Source organism: Misgurnus anguillicaudatus, chromosome 2, assembly GCF_027580225.2.
Source record: "Misgurnus anguillicaudatus chromosome 2, ASM2758022v2, whole genome shotgun sequence".
Classification (NCBI taxonomy): domain Eukaryota; kingdom Metazoa; phylum Chordata; class Actinopteri; order Cypriniformes; family Cobitidae; genus Misgurnus; species Misgurnus anguillicaudatus.
The window spans coordinates 46,489,773-46,512,032 of record NC_073338.2 but is presented as its reverse complement, the minus strand read 5'-3'; the positions used below and the strand labels follow the sequence as shown (position 1 = coordinate 46,512,032).

At 36.0% G+C, this 22,260-nt stretch overlaps 2 protein-coding genes across 2 annotated transcripts in view; one reads left to right on the top strand and one right to left on the bottom strand.

The window, feature by feature from the left end:
* mbnl1 (muscleblind-like splicing regulator 1) overlaps positions 1–11,419 on the bottom strand; it is a 94,912-nt gene extending 83,493 nt beyond the window's left edge. Inside the window, exon 1 of the mRNA XM_055203509.2 lies at positions 11,403–11,419. The gene's annotated coding sequence lies outside the window, so the exon portion shown is untranslated. The remainder of the gene's footprint in view (positions 1–11,402) is intronic.
* Positions 11,420–11,853: 434 nt separating this feature from the next.
* cul3a (cullin 3a) overlaps positions 11,854–22,260 on the top strand; it is a 38,483-nt gene continuing 28,076 nt past the window's right edge. The window contains exons 1-5 of the mRNA XM_073856739.1: positions 11,854–12,064; positions 16,922–17,119; positions 17,607–17,721; positions 20,016–20,175; positions 20,673–20,787. Of these exons, the coding sequence (XP_073712840.1) occupies positions 11,981–12,064; positions 16,922–17,119; positions 17,607–17,721; positions 20,016–20,175; positions 20,673–20,787 (672 nt within the window). The 5' untranslated portion in view covers positions 11,854–11,980. The remainder of the gene's footprint in view (positions 12,065–16,921; positions 17,120–17,606; positions 17,722–20,015; positions 20,176–20,672; positions 20,788–22,260) is intronic.

Genomic DNA, 22,260 nt, shown 5'->3' with positions numbered 1-22,260 from the left:
GTGCAAAGGGGAGCGGGAAATGAAGACGGAGGGTTTCAGCCACTGGGGCGATATTCACATAACTTTCAGCGTATTGCTCGAAAGAACAAAAATATTCGTGTGAAATGCACACTATGCCCACACGACAAGTGTCTTTCAACTGCTGACAACGCGATGAGCAACCTGTCTGAGCATTTGTAAGCTCAGCATGGCAATACAACACTTGTGGCGAAAGATCCTGCTTAACTTACCGGTCAGGGATCGAGAGGTCTGAACCCGAAGACGGAATTAGGTAATGAACCTCAATCGAGTCAGAGCCAGAGCATAATTTTTTTAAAGAAATTATTTGAACGTAACCCGAACAGCAATGTCGCGTGCGCTCAATTTATAGAAAAAAGCCAGGAGTCAGGACCGCTGTTTTCTTCATAATCTTACTTCCAAAATCCAAATCTAATCCTATAAACTTTTCGGTGTTTGATGTATCACTGTTACCGCCCTGCCAGACTGTCTTAAATAGAGAAATAAGTTAATTCCTTGATTTGCGTTGTTGAATCATTTATAAATAATTCCCCCAAGGGTTTAGTTTATGCGCAAAAAGTATTAAAATGAATAGAACGTGATGATTACGTCTTTCTTTGGTGAAAAAATAATAAAATAAATAAGCCTATATGAAATGTGTTTCCCTTAAATAATTAGCAAATTAACAAAACGAATTCAAAAGTAGCCTATATGAGTTTATTTATTGTGTGACGCGCTCCCAAACCGATGCAGCACAAAACACTTTTTACCTATTTAAAAAAGCACACTGTTTTGTTATTATTGCGAGTGTAACTTTACATAAATAAATTTACACATTACAGTTTTGAATGTTGTTTTACTTTTATTTGTATGACCATAAGGTAATGCAAAATGCAAGCTCCTCACGCGTTTCATGCCATCACCCGCGTGGGTTTACACAGGGCAGCGAGAAAGAGACATTAAACTTTAAACATTTAACATTCTACTTGAGTTTTTTTTGGACATCCCTTTGGAATCACTGCAATCATATCATCAATTTATAAGGTAATAATAAATATAAGTGCAGCGCTTATGAGTGTTCAAACACTGCTGACCGCTCATCTGTCAATCAGCCGACCCTCACAAAGTTTCACATTAAATGATAATATATTTGAACAAGCATGGTCCTGTGCTTATTTTTGTCAATGTTCTGCATGAAGATCTTTAAAGGTTTCTACTTACATCACGATTTGCGGTGCGGCCGGTCGCAGTCTTTATGTAAAACGGGTATGAAATAAATTGATGCTGATGTCGGATAATGGGTCAACTGTTATTTTAATCACGCGGATGCGGGTTATCAAACAGGACTGTGCATGACTCGTATAAGGAAAATGGAATGACAACATGAAAATTATAAAATAGCCTACATGTTTATATTCTGTATGAAACCACCATGGGCGCTAAACTTGCGGTGTTAAAGGGACAGTTCACCCAAAAATAAATTATAAATTTTGTTACAAACCTGTATAAATATATTTGTTGTGATGAACACGAAGCAACATATTTTGAGAAATGTTAATAACCAAACCAAGCATGAGCCTCATTCACTTCTATAGTAGGAAAAAAGAATACTATGGAAGTGAATGGGGCTCATGAATGGTTTGGTTACAAACATTCCTCAAAATATTTTCATTCATGTTCACCAGAACAAAGACATTTATACAGGTTTGTAACAACATGAGAGTTACAAACCTGATTTACAAATAAATTATACAGAATTTTAATTTTTGGGCGAACTATAAATCCGATGGGGTCAAAAATTAGGGTGCACCTAACTTTTGTGCTGGTGCACCTAAGAAAAAATGTTAGGCGCACCAGTGCAACCAGTGCAAAAAGTTAGTCTAGAGCCCTGGCCGGTCATTTAAAGTAGTCACTCATCATCAGCCGACCCCGCCTAAACCATGTCCATGTATCTATGTGGTAAATTAAGAAAAAGGAAAGTAAAGTAATAAGTAGTGAAGTTACTTTTCAAATGCAGTAACTAGTAAAGTAATCTCATTACAATTTTAAGAAGTAACTAGTAACTAATAACTAATTACATTTTTTGAGTAACTACCCCAACACTGCATCCTACGATGAAAAAAATCCACCCTGCCCTTCTTTTTTAATCCCTATTTAACCAAAGCAGTCTCATTAGACATGCTGTTTTATTTCTCTTGTCAATATGATGTCACACTGATGAAGCCCCGCCCACGGCCACTGACTGACTGGTTAATTTTACCCAAAAGCTTTTCTAAATGTGTTTGTTAGCAGCACTAAATATACAACTGTCTCATACTGTATTCACAGGAATCAGATCTATTATTAACCAAAAGCGTTCACTGCCTTATGGTAAGGGAGTGAGCAGATGTAGCTAATTTGCATTTAAAGGTACACACATGAAAACTTGCTCCAATCCAAATAGGGTCGTTTTGGAGATGCTATAATAAATGGTATGTGGGGTATTTTGAGCTGAAACATCACAGACACATTCTAGACAGTGGCGGCTCGTGACTGCTCATCCAAATTCAAAATAAGTGTTCATGTGTGTGGTTTCTTTTTTCAAAATTTGTGTTCTGTGTATCGAGTGATCCTATGTGCATCACGTGTTTTGTCAAAATACGTGCCTGCTGCATACGTGTCAAAACCGTTTATGATAAAAGAGACGCTCACGTTCACAAAATACACGCTAGACACTCCCTTAACAGTAAACTCTGATTACGCATCCGATTATGTGAGTATCTGGTAAACGCAAGCGTCTCTTTTATCAGAAACTGTTTAGACGCGTCTGCAGCAGGAACTTATTTTGACAAGACACGTGATGCACATAGGATCACTCAACGCGCAGAACACATATTTTGAAATTATGAACCACACACATGAAGGGTTACACACATGTTGTGACGAACTTCGCATTGAGCACCCTCGAAAAAAGAAGTCACTGGCCGCACCTATTCTAGGCACACCTGAGACTTGTATTATTTTGTGTAAAAATGTGTGTCCTTTAAATGAGTAATAAATTCAGTAAAGAGTTATGGATAAAACAGCCATTATAGTGTGCATGGAAACAGGAGACCCGCTGGGTACTTTATTAATATTCATTTAAACATACTACAATTTGAGACACACTTAAATTAATCTCAAGTATGCTATTAGGATGGATCAACCTGATCTCACAAATTTTCGTGTTATAGTCACAGAATATTTTGCTCATTTATCCTTGTCATTGTCATGGATTATCACATTTTTCTGTTTCTGTACCACAGACTTTCTTTTCCGTGTCAGTTTCACGTATTGGTTACTAAATTGTTTTTCCTGTTTTCTTACCATTTTTGCGTGGGTTTGGGGTTAGAATGACTTTCTGCAAACATCCCAAACCCAACTCTAACACTAACGTCAGGCGATAAATGTTTAAAAGTCCGGAAAAAAAGTATAAACCAATAGTTAAAGTGACATCCTAACCCAAACCCCAAATCTAACCCAAACCCCCGCGAAAATGGTTTAAAAATAGGAAAAACAATCTAGCAACCAATACGTGAAACCGACACAGAAAAGAAAGTCCGTGGTACGGAAAATGCGGATATCCGTGACAATGACACGAATAAATGAGCAAAATATTCTGTGACTATACCACAGAACTTTGTGAGATCATGTTGGATGGACTGTACTGTTTGCAAAGTTGCAGGGTTAATGCCACAAACAGTACTGCAGTGTGCACACTGACATTCATAAATTTTTAAGTGTGGCTTTAATGTCCAAATGCTTTGTGGAGCCTGAATTTTATCCGGGAACTCAAAGGGTTTCCCGGACAGGGCTTATCCTATTCCCAGACTAAAAAAACATTTTTGAGCTGCCTTTATTTAAAAACATCTTGCATTCACATATCTTAACAAATACAGTATTAGTGCCATTGTTTCGTCTCAAGCTGCACACCAGTATTGTTTTTTGTACGATTTTGTAAAAACTACTCATAATCCCGGATTAATTTAAACGCTAGATACAGTATAAAGTTTGTGTAGTTCTTGTTAAACTAATTTGGTTTAATTCAGTACAAAATAATTCTAATGCATGCAAATTTTTCTAAAACCATGTAATTAAAAAAAAAAACATTGTACTAAGACGAGGATCTGCATTGCGTTGGGCTTTAAACTGAATGCTGAGTTGTGTTTTAGGTGCGAGTTCTCTCTGATATTATTGCTTTATTTGCAGAATCAAGTGGAGTGACGAACAGAGCGGCCCGTCAATCAGAGAGACAGCCTGACGACTGATAACGCTGACAAATGAACAAGCCTCACAAAATAAAATCAAGGTTCTGTGTTTCTGCAAACAGAACAATTTCACATGGATCGAAGGTCATGTGCTCAGCAGAAGAGGATCTGAGAGAGAGAGAGAGAGAGAGAAAGAGAGAGAGAGAGAGATGAGGTGTGTGAAATGATGCAGTCTGGATCGTGACTGTTCTCTCTTTGATTTTGACTGATGGATGATTGATTATTTGTGGAAAGTGTTTAAATTCACAGATGGTCATGCAGTTCAAACGACAGCCGGCTGGATCCCACATTGTTACCGTTTCTTATTCAAGGGTAATAAAAGTTACTATGAATGCTAAGATTCATATAATCTTTTACTTTAAGCGTAAATTGTTTAACATAACAATACTCTTCCTTTTTACAATGTAAAAAGTAAATAGTTGGATCAATAAAAAAAAATACTTAAATTGGTAACCCCCTAAAAATATTTTTTCAAAATTACATTTTTCACCTGAAGTGAAACTAAAGTAAAATTTTAGGTTGAGAAAAAAACCTTACATTTTTAGGTGTTACCAATTGACGTAATTTTTTAATGTTGATTCAGCTTTTCACATTTTACAGGGTTTATGTTACATTATATCGACTATTTTAGGCTATTTTAGATCAGGGCCTGTATTCATGAAACATTTTAGCGCAAAGAGTTGCTACTAGAGATAAAACTTTTTTAGAAATGTGTGCATTTCCTCTTTATGATTAAAAAAAAGATCCTAGTAAAGAAAGAAGTAAATCAGAAAGCATCTTCTTAACCCTTAAAAGAGGTCTTAAACTCCAATATTGTTGTATTTTGTATCAACACATTCTCACTTCCCAAGGCGTCAAAATCTGAAGCATGTTCAAACGCCTTCAGCGTCAGTATGAAGACGCGAAGGGTGCCCCTATGCGTCACTATATCGACGAAATGGGAACTCTGTTGCTTTCATGCTAATCCATCAGCGTCGGATATAGACGAAAGGGAATGCCCGAAGGTGATGCAGTCACGTTATGCGACGATCGGCAGGATCATGCCGCTTCTGGACGGTAACTACTCAATTCTTTTCCAATTTTTAAACCATTGTCGCTTGGGGTTTGGCATCCAGGCCAAACTTACCCGTTGGCCTACTAATCATCTCCTCATACTAATTGGGTATATCACTCTGTCTCCTCTCCACTAATAAGCTGGTGTGTGGTGGACGTTCTGGCGCAATATGGCTGCCGTCGCATCATCTAGGTGGATGCTGCATATTGGTGGTGGTTAAGGAGAATCCCCCTTTAAAGCGCTTTGATTGCTGCAGAAAAGCGCTATATAAATGTAACAAATTATTATTATTATTATAAAAATGAATATCTATTTATATAAAATAGGAAGTATACCTTTAATTTCAAACTGATGGATTTTAATAGACCCTATTAAAGCACTCTTTTTCTTCCATCTTGGACAACCAACCAATCACAGTCTTCAAAAGACATAGCAACAGGATCAGCCTCCTCACTAACATAAAAGTTTTTGTATTTTTCTTGCTCAGAGTTGCTCTGAGATGGTCCTGAATTGCTCTTAAACTAAGACTCCTACATAGAGGTTTTTAAGCTGAATTAGGAGCTCTCTAAGAGGATTATAAAAAAGCAGAATACGGGCCCAGGTCTTGTATTGCATAGAGATCTAAAAGCATACATACTGCAAAAAGTCAAAAGTTGGATCAACTTAAAAAATTAATTCAATTGGTAACTAAAAATGTAAGTTTATTTAACTTAAAATTTTCCTTTAGTTTCACTTTCGATGAAAAACGTAAGGATGCTACTATATTTGTCTGCTTTTGCAAATTTACAGCCCCCTATACTGTATGTGACTTGTAAAAACAAATAGTTGTTGGTCACTTGCAGGAGCCTATCATTTTCTATAATTTACACAAAGTCACACAATTACTGGTAGTTTTGTGCAGGGTTCATCGATACATGTTATTCCAGAGCAATGAACTTGGCATTTTGCATACTGAGAAATCTACAATGTAAGTGCAAATGTGGGAAAATGTAAAATGAACAAACAAATTACGAAGCACGAAGCACTTAGAAGCCTTTGAAAGAAAAAAGAAAAAGTAATTCGCTGTTATGCTCCATCATTAGAGTCCCATGCTGCTGACCCCTGCATAGAAACGCTGATGCACTCAAATGACTATATTTAGATTTTATTAGCAATATTAAATTCCATCCCAGTTGCTTTCACCATAATGTCTGAAAATAGTTCACAGTCACTATTAGTGTCACAGTCATGTGCATAAAACAGATAAATAACACTGATTACTAAGCCATAATTTGAAAAGGGACAGAAATCGTTATGAAGTATGAATTATGCATCAGTTTTAATGACTAACATTTAATCTGTGTGTCCAGACTTTTAATGTTTTTTTATGATTTGTTTCATAAATGCACCATATCTTTACAGTGACTTCCTTACAATGCACCAACACACCATAAGAACTGAATGAAGTGCACTATAAAATATAAGAACGCACTGAGATCAAGGACATTTCTTTAAATGCTCATACTTTTTACCTCATGGGTTTTTTAAACTGTATCTAAACTGAGAAATTGTTCATAACAATCCATAATGATCCACTTTGTGCATTATCTGATCTTCCACCCAGAAATGCATGACTACAGTACCATGCTCAGCTAAGCAGCAAGCCGAGCGCCACAACTAACTCCAAAAATACATGTAGTTGACCAACAGGCATATGAATATCTAGCAATGACCGCATGAAAATCCCCTTCTGCTGACACATGTATCAAGACAGTACCGACGCCCATGTCACCACGCCCGATCGCTGCTTTGTCTTGGCTTGTATCATTAGCGTCTTAAGCAACACAGTTTTCACACCTGAGCGTGAGGTTTCCATCAGCAATACTCAAAATCACACTAATGCACAAAGTGCCGCTCGACTCTGTAATAGGTTTGCTGGGTTCAATATTAGCTACATGACTGTAAAATTTCAACATTTATTCCTGTAAACAACGTTTAATTGCTCTCTTATTATCTCAGTAAATTATCTATATGCAATGTTAAGTGTTTATGTGTTACATGCTTTTTTAAACTTTGCAATGCATTTTAAACAGCAAATGACTAATGCAATGCATTAAGCACCATCTGCTTCCTCTGCTTTATTATTTGTTTGTAAACACTTCCTAATTGGCAAATTAAAGCTACCACTTAATACCTCAAAAAGGTGAGAGACCGGATATACTGTAGCCAATTAAATTCATAAATAAGTCAAGAATTTAAAACCGGCACACATGACAAATATGTATGACAACAAATGCAACAACAACAGCATAAGTTAAGCAGTAAATCATGAAAATAAACACCAATCTGCATAATTTATTCATGTGGCAATGCATGCTGGGTCCTAAAATTGCAAGAATTATATTAATCCAACTCTATTACACTTTTTAATATCTTCTATTAATAAAAGAAATCTGATGATATTAATATTAAAGTCCACAGCTATAAACTGGAATGATACAATTCAGGTTTTACAGATACAGCTTCTGGGTTCTTACTTTGGATTTAGTTTACACCATGTTTGAAATGCAATGCTGGGTTAGGCTGCCCGCTTATGAATCATCACATAAAATAAAGAGTCAATCAAAATAACTGCTTGTGCATGTGTTAGTGGAGAAACTCGTTTTACAACAACACATACCAAAGAAGTAACATATATTTATCTATATCAAATAACAGCCTAGTATTTAAGATATCCAACTGGCTGGCAAAGATGTTTGCATACTTGTCACACACACATGCACCCACAGACACACACAAAACTACTACACTCCCACCTGGTGGTTCAGATTGGCATTGAAGAAACAAAATGCAATTTCATAATCAGGGATGCAATTTTTCAAAAATGTATAATGCTGGATTGATTAATATTGCAGGTATTGCTATACATGCAGGTACTCAAAGCTATGTTTTTTTTTATGGGGGTGTATTTTTGCCTTTATTTGATTTCCCTTTATTTAAGGAGACAACATGAAAGTACAGGGTGGAGAGAGGGGTATGGGATTGGCAAACCTCGAGCCAGGATTCAAACTTGGGTCGCCAGAAGTGCCTCTGCACCATATGTCAGAGCACTGCCCACCATCCGCTCCAACAAAGCTTTGTTTTTTATTTACAATATGCAAATTAAGAAATTAAATTAAGCCATTTCAAAGTGAACTGTGTATTGAAGAATGTTAAATGTGTCGTTTAAGTGCATCCTATACGGCAAAAAAATAAATTTTCTGGCCAAAAATATGTTTTTAAATATATTCTAAATACATTTTGTAGAAAGTAAAGCTTAATTAAATATATTTTTATTTGACAATATATTTATTTCTTTGAAAAAATTTTTTATATATTAACATATATTTCAAAAAAGTATTTCACTATTTCTAATTTTTAAAACCCATATAGCAAAATAAAAAATCCTGGTCAAAATATAAAAGTTTGTATAAAATCCTTAAAATGTATAAGTATTTATAAAATATACAATTAGAAGTATATTTTTGCAGTTGAAAATATAATTATAACCTCTTCAAACCTGTTGTTTACAGGTTTGTAACATACTAAGTTTTTCTTCCAATGCGGTGTGAATATAAATGCTTTAAAATATATTTATTTTTAAAATATATTTTAAAATATAAAAAAATGCCAAAAAACTATATGGGTGAAAAATACATTTTTGTAAACATATTTCATAGTATATTTCAGCACATATATTTTTTGCCATTTTTTGAATATTTTGAAATATATTAAAAATTATATTTGAACATATTTTTTGCCATTTTTTTATATTTTGAAATATATAAAAAATTATATTTGAAAATATTTTTGTGCCGTATGGGATTAAACAGTTAAACATTAGTCTGCTGATCTCTGCCCAGTAAACAAATCTAGCATCAACGACTATTCAAATGTTTTATTTGCATATTAATAGACCAACAATTACAGTGCAAAAAATAATGTTTTTGATATTTAACTTAAGAGATTTTTACAGCTAAATGAAGTTAATTATTTTGTGTCCGTATGGTTCAATTAAATTCAAAAGGGTTAAAATTTCAAAATAAATTTGCAGATTACTTACATACATTCTCTTTTTTGAGGAACAAGTTAAATTTCTGGTTTTATTTCATTTTAAAAGAATATTTGGGGATAATTGCAAAAATGTCAATGTGGTGTAACCGGTCTGTGTCAATTGGTGTAACTAGTATTTTTAAATGAAAATATAAATATATTTATAACAAATGTGGAATCAAATATAATCATCTACTTTAGTGTTATATACATTTTTACTTGTCAAAAGATTATTTAGAAAACAGAGCTTTTCAGCATATGTCAGGACAAATATTACAAAAACGCATTAAAATGTACATTTAGAAATAACTAATAAAATATATATATATTTTTTTTTTTGATGATTACGCTTACATGCCATCAAGGTGGATAAAATATTGTATATTTCTTATTCTTTACATCTCACAAGTTATTTTGGCTAGAAGTGGGTTACTTATAGCCAGACTATATCAGGTCTATAGTTAACCTAGACGGTGAAATTATGGCTTTTGCTTACTGGGAATCTTGGCTTCAGCCCCAGCCTGCCTCCATCATGTACTACCAATTTTAAAATAGGTAAAATGTGTATTTTTCTGGTTTGTCCTTATAAAAATATGTTTGTGGGTCCCATGATAGATTATATCCATTTGAGTGGGTCGCAAAATGAATAGTTTGGGAACCACTGATATAGGCTGCAAGTAATATAACAAAGGCAACATCTGTGGCGCAATTGGTGGCTACACCATTTGACATTTTCAGGTCCAATCAGTTTTTACTAAAAATGATGCAAATGTAATTTTTTATTATAATAAAAAATAAAAGTTAATAGAGACTCTGTTAGTACCTAACATAATGTCTAATACCTCCTGTTGTGTGGACGAAAGCAATGCCAGTTTGAAAAGCAGGTGGTTGAGGAGAAGCAAACAGGCAGGCAGAAGGACAGGCAAGCAGTTTGTGGTTTTATGAAAATGAATTTGCACTCATTAAAAAGTTCAAACGTTCCAGGTCTCCTAAATTAAATCAAGGCATATGCCTGGCAAAAATCTATTTAAAAATAAGTTTTAAAAATTATTGCAAAAGTTTTATCACTGTTTCCCAAACCTGCATGCTAACCTCCCCCCAAATATTTCCAATGTAAATCTCTTTTCTTGGACTACAACAAACACACGGATTGTATAGTTTACTTCCTGGGCCTGTTGACGTGGACAAAACCGATATTATCATAATTCCTCCCGCTTGGACTCACAGCCTGTAAGTTAACTCCTGTTAGCAACCGAATCTTTCAAACATGGTAAGGAGGGTCACATTTCCAGTTGACGTCAGAGGTATTCAGGCCAATCACAACGTACAGATTAGCTGGCTAATCAGGGACACAGAGCTTTTCACATCCATGCGTTTCAGGTAGAAAGTAAAATTTGGAGCTACAAAAATGTACGCCCTGCTGAAAAAAACAATAAAACCATTACAGAAAATGCTAATGGTTTTATTGGGAATTTTATTGGTTCTAATGGAATATGGCCCAAAACACACTACAGTGTAGTGGTTTTAATGGTAAAAGCTAATGGTACCTATTGGTATTTTAATCTGTAATGATTTTAGTTTTTTTTCAGCAGGGCGGTATGTGGGAAATAACGTTTTTTTTAACCATAAACTATGCAAACACATTGCATTATAGCAAAAACACAAAGTAATGTTGTTTTTTAGCAATGAAATAGGTGCACTTTAACCTTTTTTATTCAGTCATACTGTAATATCCAAATAATAACTTTCAGTAAGGCTGTGTTCTTCAACATCAACGTTTCTACATACAATGACAATAGTTTGTATTTATTTATGTGGCTTTATTGTGCCATTGTGATACCATAATTGAATTAAATTATCAGTGTTTTGTAGGAATTATTGTTTAAGACACAGAGACTGAACTTTCAAACTCAAACAAACACAGCATCTTACACCCCAGAACACGGGCATTTTTACAAATGTGCATCATTGTTTGGTTGCAGTAGCCTACTTACAAACCAGCATCCTGCATCCGAAGGGAAATCACATCCACATGGGACCTGCAGACTACATAAAAAATAATGTAATGTTAGGTTATGTACTACAACTTGAATATAAATATAATATAAATTTAACTTTACTTACTATATTTACAGTATTTTGCAACAATTCTAATGCATAAAGTGTAATTACATGCAACCTGATGTTAAAGTGTATTTTACCTGACAAATTATTACGGTTATACTAACAAAGAAAGAAGGAACAGCTACAAACAAACAAAAAACAATACTATTCGATGCTAATGGGTAGTAATGTTATGTTTAAACTTCTTGTCGTTAAGTTTTGATGAACGTTAATGAACGTTGATCTTTCCTCACAGACGGCCGCTGTTTACCACATGTCAACCCCAGCTGGCCTATGCTCTCGCGATATTAGGTTTAATCCTACATGCTTAAGCTTCGATCTCGCGAGATCTCGTCATCCGCCATCGCTGTAGCGATAGCGAGTGAGATCGAGAAACTCAAACCTGGGGGGGAAAGAGGGCGAGAATTGTCCGCGTTTGCCCTCAGCAAACCCATCCTAATATCTGTTGATGGCATCGCTCCCTAACCCAAACATGTCCAATCTCAAACCCGGCACCAAGAAGGACACCAAGATGCGGATCCGCGCATTTCCCGTGAGTATCATCTGGGATGAGTGCACCTCAGGCGGTAGCGGGGATCACTCGAGGGCCGGGGATCGGAAAGAGCGGCAGGCCACATCGGCTTTAGATGTTTTGAGTCACAATTTTTAAGATTTACGGAGGCTCTGGAGCAAAAGACGATCGCAGTCGTAATGGCATTAGTGCGGATCTTGCAGAGGATATAAGCTCTATCCTGTTGCTCTTATTTTCTTGTAGTGTTGTGGTATGATGTTGTGTCTCTAGCTATCACAGGGCTTAGCAATGAGGATGGGTCCAGTATGAAAGAGGGTTTTTTTTTTTGTCTAATTAATACACCTCTGTCACTTGTCATAGTTGGCTGGTGCTGTTTTGTATCCGTAATGTACATTTGTGGGTTTTGGACGTCCTATTACAAACGCAAACATTTCGTTTTCTGTTATGTTTTTAAAAATGTTGTTGAAAATTCTTCCAAACCTAGCTGACATAGATATTTTGTTTAAGGTTAAATTTACTTACAATGTTCCTCAGTTGAATGAGTTAATAACTATGAAAAGATAGCTATCAAACAGTCCTGTCACATACTAGCCTACTAGTTATAACTGTCTGTCATGTTTTGAGTAACACACACATGTATAAAACATGTATATAATATCTTTGACACATAAGAATACATTGCTAAAATACAATGAGATGCACACTTGTAAAATGTCTCATAACAGGATTTTGTTAGTGACACTTCGAGCCCATTCATAGTTCTTCATTTGACTTTTGACATCACTGATACAATTTGGTTAAAGGTATCTTTTTGGGTTAGTTTTTGGATTCTGTACCCTTTTCCTTTGAATGGGTGTGCCAGCATTTTGTTGGTACATTTTTAAAGATTAAATGAATCATTTTATTCTGGTTGGGTCAGGCAAGTACAGCTCTGAAGTACTGGCTCAACCGGGCCAGCAAAGCAATGCTTTACTAGTGATACTTGCTCTCTAGTGACTGCTGTTGTGTAGTTTCTTGGTTATTGTTAGGTGAAGGTGTTGTATTAGTGGTTGGTGTTTGGGATAATGGATGATATTGTGTAGTATGTTGGTTATTGTCAGGTAAAGGTGTTGTATTCATGGTTGGTGTTTGGGATAATGGATGATGTTGTGTGGTTTGTTGGTGTTTTTTGGGTTATAGTCAGGTGAAGGTGTTGTATTAGTGGTGTACAGTATATTAATAGACAGTGCAGGTTTATATATTTATTATAAATGTGACTGATGTTATAATGGTAATAATTTCTATTAGATAGGCACGTTACTGCTTCTGCTTTCTATTTCTCGTTTGCCAAATAAAAAAGCTTAATCCACTCATTATTTCAGATTTAAAAGTCTACTTGCTGTCCCGATGACAGGCTTTACAATACAGCTTAGCGTTTTTTATATCCTGAGTCAGCTTGAGCTTTGCTCGTTCAGTGCAATGGGCTTGACATTAGCACTGCTTTTTGCTACAATCTCTGTGCAAACTTTTTAGATTTTAGAAAAGATATGGTCTATTAATAGTAAGATTATTAAAAAATTGAGTACGGGTCTTCTCAGTGAAGAAAGACCTCTAATGGTAAAACTCTGATCAAGTTCAGAAACATGGAAGGATGCATTGTGACACTGAGGTTGCTTCGTGTCGCATCCAATTCATTGAGAAACAGAGAGCACGTGAACGCACACTCAACGGGAGAGACACGATGTGCTTGCACGCAAAATGAAGCCAACTTGGATGCTATAAACACATATGCACATAAGCATATGCAACCATTTTGGTCGCAGTGTAGTTCCCTGGCTGCTCAGTATGTGCTGCAGTTGATCCAGTTTGCCGTGCTGGATGATGAGTTTATGACGCGTGCATCTTCACGGACTCTCTAATCACAACACGGGTCATCCTGTCGATTTCAGAAAATACGGAAATTCGTAAAGTGATTTTTTTTCCTGGGCGGGTCGCAATTTACCTGGGCGGAACGCCCAGTAGAGCCTATGTTTGGGAAACACTATATGTACTGCGCTATACTGCAGAGGGGGAGAAAAAATAAAAAAAAAAATTGATTTTTTTGAAAATATGAATCGATTTGACCTACCAACTCGATTTTAAAATCAAATCGATTTTTTCCCCAGCCCTAGTTTGTAGACATGAGAAGAGATGTTATACAGTTTAGTTTTTGACAGATTTCCCGCCAGCTTTTTGATTGACTTTACTGCCTGTGAGATAGCTGACAAAGTTTTCTGCACAGCCGGTTTATTAATTTGCATGTAGACGTATTAAAACAGGTTACTGTAATAAACAGTTTTTTATAGATATCTGCATATTTTGCATATGTAACACACTCAGTGATGTTGGTGTGTGGTGTTTTCTTTATACACTGCAACACTTTATGCATTCGGTTCTTTTTAAGCCCCATTCAGATCAGAAAGGGGCATTGCAGGATTTTTGGTTTTCAGTAGTGCTCATATAAATTGAATTAGGTCAAGTGTTCAGTAGGGGTGTAACGATACATCGTGCGATTCTGCTTCCTATGAATTATGGTGAAATGCTGCTACATCCAAAAGCCAGATGGCGCTCTCGTGCAGAAACTCAAAATGAACTGCAGAAGAAGTACCATTACACAGGCAGCTCCAGGAAATGTATAAACGATGTTCTTCAAACATTTACAGGTATTTTTATGATAATAAAGAATATATATATAATGATTATGTTTGACAAGTGTTACTTTTTCAAATGCATGTTATAAACGACTCAAACTAACAGCGATTTTTTTAGATTGATAAGAACTTAATCAAATAGCTGTAGTACATGAAAGAGTTGTGCATATTATTGCCATTGTGATTCAGAATCGATATCGAACAGGTAGTATATAGTGTGTGTTGTGAAATATCGTTAAACCTGTAGTGTTCAGAAATGAGAATATTTTTAGACGTACAGAAATGTTTATCTAAAGATTTACATTTTAATACTTTTCTTGGAAAACCCCTTTCCCATCCAACCTCTCAGAGTCAGACACCTGCCAAAAAGTCAACAAACATGGTTCAATCGCAGGTACAGTGAGAAAGATATTTTTCCTGTTCAGATAAGTTGTCTTTATTCTTGAGATCTGACATGTCTTACCCTGCCATAGGAATTCATCAGTAATCTCACAGCTGTCTTAACATCTTTCTCATAGCTTTACCCTCCCAACAACCTCCATGTGTTCAGTGCTGATACACCCCAACTGTTTTTTCACAGTGCTCAACTCAATAATGCCATCACTTGGTTTTAACAATTCTCAATATTTTACTCTGCAACAAACAGTGTCTGTCTCACCCGGTCTTGCTGCTTTTAATCCTTCTTAGTAATTGTTAGATTATTTGATCGTAAACTGTAAAACATTTATTTGTCTGTACTTATAGGGACACACCATGGGTTGTTCCCACAAAGCAAACAATTAGCCCAATCTAATCTAAAGTCAATAATGTTGACAAGATCTTCCCACAGTTCATTTCTTTTTATTTACCATATAGGTGCAGTTTAATGAGCCTTTATTCATATTGTTTATTATTGTGTGCATGATGTTATGTTGCTCTGACCGCTGTCAAACACCGCTGTGTCCTCTGAGGCTTATGTTTATATCCAACACAATATTTGGCAACTCCCTGTATTGTCTGTCTGAGAGTAGATTATATAATGAAAAAATGCATGCAAAAAATAAATCAGAACACATTTCTTGATGTTTGTGAAACACAAAAAAAACCCTTAGCTCTTGTATTAAACTAGTCAACATTTAAAAACTGTTTTTACTGGTCATCTAGTCAGTGCAGAACCACTATTCAAGTCGATAACAACACATACGCACATCCTTAATAACGCTTATGGCTTCTGATCAGATACAGGCTTGCCTGCACGGGTCTGTCTATCTCATGATGACCTGTCTGTCTGCAGGACTAAGAGAAAGACAGACAGGCGAGGTGTTTGCAGATTCTGTGTTTGACCCAGTACACCCGTCTACCATCACATTGGCAGATTTGTAACCGAGCCGGAGAAGCTTTTGTGACACCGTGACGTGAATAATAATTAACTGGAGCTATGTCTCGGTGCTGTGCTGAAGTGTAATGTTTTGACGTGTGTAATTCACACACATGATTAGACACGAACTTCCGGTCACACTTATTTTTAGTAAGATTAGCTATGCTGAGTCACCTGCACTTGTAGCTCCAGATTCGAGCCGTAAAGAGAAATCGATTTTTGTTTGTCCAGCATCTACCAGGGGTTAGTGATGAAGATCAACCTGTGGTGTTATTCATAAATTAAACACCACTGTAATAGATTTTTTGTAAAGATCACGTATTTCTGTGTGGGCACAAAGGTTTTCCTCCCCTGTAATGAGATTTAGATTTGTGCAGAAAGACTTGAGTCAGATGTTGTGTAATACCCGTCTAATAAATAAGCATAGGTTAACATTTTATTACATAGGCTTTTGGTTTGTTTGGTTTTGGGTTAGTCAGTCGCTGTATTGTGTGGACAGATGCTTTGGTTTAAGGACTAAACTTCGTATGAGGAAATGCGATGCAGATTTTTTTGGGACCTGAACAATCGGACCAATCACAGCACTTGTGGCCCGCTTAGAACAGAAATGCATTTACATTTTTGCAGAGGTGCACGTCAGGCTACGCAGAACTACGCATAGCCTACGTTCTTGATCGTACATTTATTTAAAATCACCATGTGCTTGCTGGAGAAATGTCCATTTGTTTTTGAACATCAAAGAAGTTGAGGCTTTGCTATGTCCCTAAACATTGTTTTTAAAATCACTTGAACATGCCTGGCTAAATAACAAATGCAAAAATATTGACGTTGTGTGATTTGTTTGTTTTATAGATGACCATGGATGAGAAGTATGTCAATAACATCTGGGATCTTCTGAAGAACGCCATTCAGGAGATCCAGAGGAAGAACAACAGTGGGCTGAGCTTCGAGGAGCTATACAGGAACGCATACACCATGGTGCTTCACAAACATGGGGAGAAGCTCTACACAGGCCTGAGGGAGGTGGTGACCGAACACCTCATCAACAAAGTATGCCCTCCCTTTTTGATTTTCATATTCAGCTGGTTCAGGTTGATCAGATCTGGAGAATATGAGGTTTCACAGCTATATTAAACTTAGTAGATAGTAGAAATATTTTTAAAAATAGATGCTCATGTCTGTGCACAGATATTTTTTGTAAATACAATAAGCAGCATTTTCCATACAGCAATGTGGAAGTGTCCGCATGATGAAAAATCACTCTTAACACACAGCATCTCATGACAAATGAATTTAAATTGAGTCGATGAATTTGAGTATATGTGATTTTTATATATGCATATTACACAGTGATGTTCTGGGACATATATAAGACTGCCCTGTATGTACATGAAGTTATAAGACTCGAAGGGTTTCCAGCTTTGGTTAATGATGTCGGTGGAGATGCAGAAGCAGGTGTTGCCCTAAAGGAGTTATTGAGATAAAGTCACTTTACACACAGGTGCAATAAATGCTTTGCCTTTTTACCTGTTCACAGGTACGAGAAGATGTACTGCACTCATTAAACAACAATTTCCTGCAAACGTTAAACCAAGCATGGAACGATCATCAGACGGCCATGGTCATGATCAGAGATATCTTAATGTATATGGTAGGTTGTTTATCTGAATGTTTCATCTTTTTATGATCAAACTTTTTACTTTTACTCCTTACATTTTTCTTCAAATTTCTGTACTTTTTAAACCAGGCTAATAAGTTAGCTAAAGTTTTGCTAATGCAATAATATATCATGGCCATACAGATTAATGTACTGCACTAGTCCATTCATTATAGACACACTACAGGTGGATACAGTCAAATTTGCATCTAATAATGCCATCATAATCAACACATGCAAATTAAAATTCACTAATGTCATGTGCATTGTATTGACAAAGCACTGCATGTGAATAGGATAAATAAAATAACTAAGGCGTATCACCACTTATCTTCCCCGTCAATGACTTTTCCCCTGAAATGTTATGTTTAAATATACAGATAAGCATGTTTTGGTTAATTTAGAAGAAATCTATTACATATAAAAACAGATGAAGGGTAGTAGACTTAAAACAAATACCATCTTAGGCTGCAGTCACACCAAAAGCGTTTATGGCAGTTGCAGGCGCCTTTTTTGAATGATATTCTATGGGCAGGGCGCGTTTGCGCGCTGTTTATGCGCACCGAGCGCCTTGCGGTTTTCGCCGCCTGCCGCGCACGCGTTTTTGAAGGAGCGCTGAGAGCGGAGGAGCGCCTGACGTCATTCGCGTCTTCCATTGTCCAATCGAATGAGGGGAGAGGCGGGCCTTACGTTGTGGCGAGTGAAGTTTACAGTTGCTTTGAAGAACCGGACTCCACTCGCTCACTCTCTCCTGCGTGTTTGTGCTCCTCTTATCCTCAAACAAGGTCAGAGCAAGCGCCCTCTTTTTAAAGTTTCTGCTAATATGACAGTTAACAGCAAAAGAGCGCTCACGCTTCAATATTTGATTGACAAGACAGCTGACTCGGTGGTTGCTTAGCAATATGAAAAGCCGCGCTGCACTGCTCTTTTTTAAAAAAGGCAGTGCGTCGCGCATTGCGTTTGCAAGCGTTTAAAGCGCTTTTGGTGTGACTGAGCCCTTACTGTGTATTTTGGAAGTTTTTCATTTGACTAAAATAAGACATGAAACATGAGCAAAATAAACCAAAATCTCAAAACTTCATGAATAAGTTTTTTTAGTAACTTAGTAATTTTGCTAATTAATGCTAAAGAAGATCATGGTCTCAGTATGAACTGATTATTTTGTACAAAATCTGTTGAGCATGAACCAAATTCATGAGTGTAAGGGAATTCAAATAAATTGGTAAAGAATTCAGAGTTGTACAGTTCACCCCAAAAACTAAAATTTTGTCATTTACTCACTCTCATGTTGTTACAAACCAATCTACATTTCTTTGTTCTGAATAACACGAAGGAAGATATTTGAGGAATGTTTGTAACCTAACCATTCATAAGCCCCATTTACTTGGAAGTAAATGGGTCTCACAAATTGTTTCGTTACAAACATTCCTCAAAATATCTTCCTTCATTCCATTTACATTTAGGCAGCAGACATTTATCTTCATGTTTTTCAGAACAAAAAAATGTAGACAGGTTTGTAACAACGTGAGAGTGAGTAAATGATGAAAGAATTTTCATTTTTGGGTGAACTATTCCTTTAACACAGTGGTTCCCAAACTTTTTTAGAGTGTGGCCCCCCTTGTGTACGGTGCATTCCTTCGCGCCCCCCAAAGAAAATTTGTGACAAAAAACTGTTTACATTTTAATAAAAAAACATTAAATTATACAAAAAAGTAGTGCTTTTGGTTAGTAGTCTTATTTTTATTAGGGGTAATTACACAGAATTCATGATAAATAATGTATTTCATAAAATGTCATAAAACTGGTGCCCCCCTGGCACCATCTCGTGGCCCAAACCACTGCTTTAACATATGTAACGATTTATTTTAAAAAATCTTAAAAATAAATTATTATGAGAAGTGCCTTCTGTCACAGACAAAAAATGAGGAATAATCACCTCCGCTTTAAACAGGTGAGCTGCTTCATAAGCTAAAATCTTTTTGCGTAGTATTAAAGGCTACATTTTACTTTAGTAAATGTGAGAGCTGATACTTCCTTACTTTTACTTGAGTAAAAAAGTGTAGTCAATACTTTAACTTTTACACATGAGTATTTCTACTTCTGCTTGGGTAAAGGATGTCTGTACTTTTCCCATCTCTGATATGATTCGATATAGGGCTTCGTCCCTAATCTGTATTCACTATTGGACAAAAACATACACCAGTGTGTATGAAAGACTTTGTATGATCTTTTAAGAGGTCATAACTCATTGTAAATCATTTCTGTCTATTTATGTCGCTCTCTTTATGGACCGTGTATATGTTCAGCAGAATAATGTGGAGAACGTCTATAATCTTGGCTTGATCATCTTTAGAGATCAGGTAGTGCGGTACGGCTGCATCAGAGATCACCTTAGACAAACTCTACTGGACATGATCGCACGAGAGCGCAGGGGAGAAGTGGTCGACAGGTCTGTCTTGTCTGTCAATGCAATATTAAAGGGGACATTTCACAAGACTTTTTTTAAGATGTCAAATAAATCTTTGGTGTCCCCAGAGTACATATGCGATGCTCTAGCTCAAAATATCATATAGATAATTTATTTTAACATGTTAAAATTGCTACTTGTGTGAGCAAAAATGTGCCGTTATGGGTGTGTCCTGTTAAATGCAAATGAGCTAATCTCTGCACTAAATGGCAGTGCCGTGGTTGGATAGTGCAGATTAAGCGGCAGTATTATCCCCTTCTGACATCGCAAGGGGAGCCAAATTTCAATGACCTATTTCTTCACATGCTTGCAGTTTCATGTGCTCTTTTAGCACTACGGACCCAATTATAGCACATAAACAAGGAAAAAGTTAGATTTGTCCCCTTTAAAGGAAACTATGTACTTGCCCCTGATCACATACAAAACTCCTTTCCGTGTAGTTGTAGAGGAATAAACTTTCCTAACATTTGTGATTATAGGGGGGCCATCAGAAACGCCTGTCAGATGCTGATGGTGTTGGGCTTAGAAGGTCGTTCAGTCTACGAGGAAGATTTTGAAATCCCTTTCTTAAACATGTCTGCCGAGTTCTTTCAGGTGGGTGATATCAGCTTTCAGCTTTTTCAGTGTCATTGCTGAGGACACAGGTGCAGGTGCTGGATGAAGCACGGATGAGATGAAGCACTTCACTTTATGCAGTTGTTCCAAACACAAAAGCTTAATCGGCCGTTACATGTGGTTTATGGTCACATCACTGGATTCCCATTTTATTACATTACATTTTACTTCTCCATCAGCGATGAATAGTGCATTGACATCTCTCGTCTCTGCTTGAATATTTAAATTGGCAGGGCGTCCAAACGCGAACAATTGATAAACTTTCATAACGGTGCCACACTAGGCCGGTCAGGGAAGTTACTGAGCATCGTTCATGCTAGCCATTGGGCTATCATTATTGTTGAGCCCTGCAATATCTGTTTAGCAGCTGATAAAATGTTTTATAAAATATATTAGGATATCATATAATTTAAATGATGTCATGATGTTGTATTTTATGAAAATTATTTGTATTATGCAAAATCGATAATGACAAAAACCGATGTAATTATCGATTAGTTAGTTTGTGACATTACTTGCCCACCGCAGCACACAGATGATGCAGGTTAAAAGCACAAGAAACCTTCCTTTTATGTATGTGTGTTAATGTTTTGTTGTTATGTTTTTATAAATATAATAATGAACCCCAAACTGGACATTCGTTTTAAAGGGAAAATCCAGTTGTATATTAGGCAGGTATAACGCAGATATATCAGTTTCATATCATTTGGCTTATTTGTTTTGTTAATAACAAATACTAATATTTTTGTTCGAAATAAGTATTTTTGTTCGAAAAAAGATGCTAAAGGGTGCAACTCAGTATGTTTTGTTTATTTATATTTTTGACATTTAAAGAGGTTTTACTGTTTGAAAACTCAAGAAACATTTTATTCAAGGTTTAAAAAGCCAAAATTAAAGATTAAATTAGAAAACTTTTACGCTTTTTAAAATGCATTTTTAAAGTGGACATGAATACCCTGATTTAGGACTTAATTTTGTTTAGTAAAAAGTGAAAAATCTAATTGAGTACTTGTTATACTTTTATCTAATAAAAATGATTGTTCGATTAATTGATTATCAAAATAATTATTCGTTGCAGCTATGCATGGGCCGGTTACCATTTTCCACGTATACCAATGTTAAAGAGCTTCATAACCATTATTTTTGAAAGAATAGTATAATATTAATGCTTTTTTACCTGGCATAAATGTTGCTTAAAAATAAAATGCATTGTGTCCAGTTGAAAAGTTGTTTGTTTGTATACGCAGACATTTACAGGGTGTCCGCGGATCCTTAAAAAGTCTTAAAACGTCTTAAATTCCATAGTATGAAAATAAGGCCTTAATAAGCATTAAAATGTCTTAAATCCGCATATCAAAGGTCTTAAAATGTTGTCCAACCAACAACGCCAAGAAGATTATAACTGTTTTATATAGGTTCGTCTCATGTGTCAGGGAAAACTGGAATCTACTA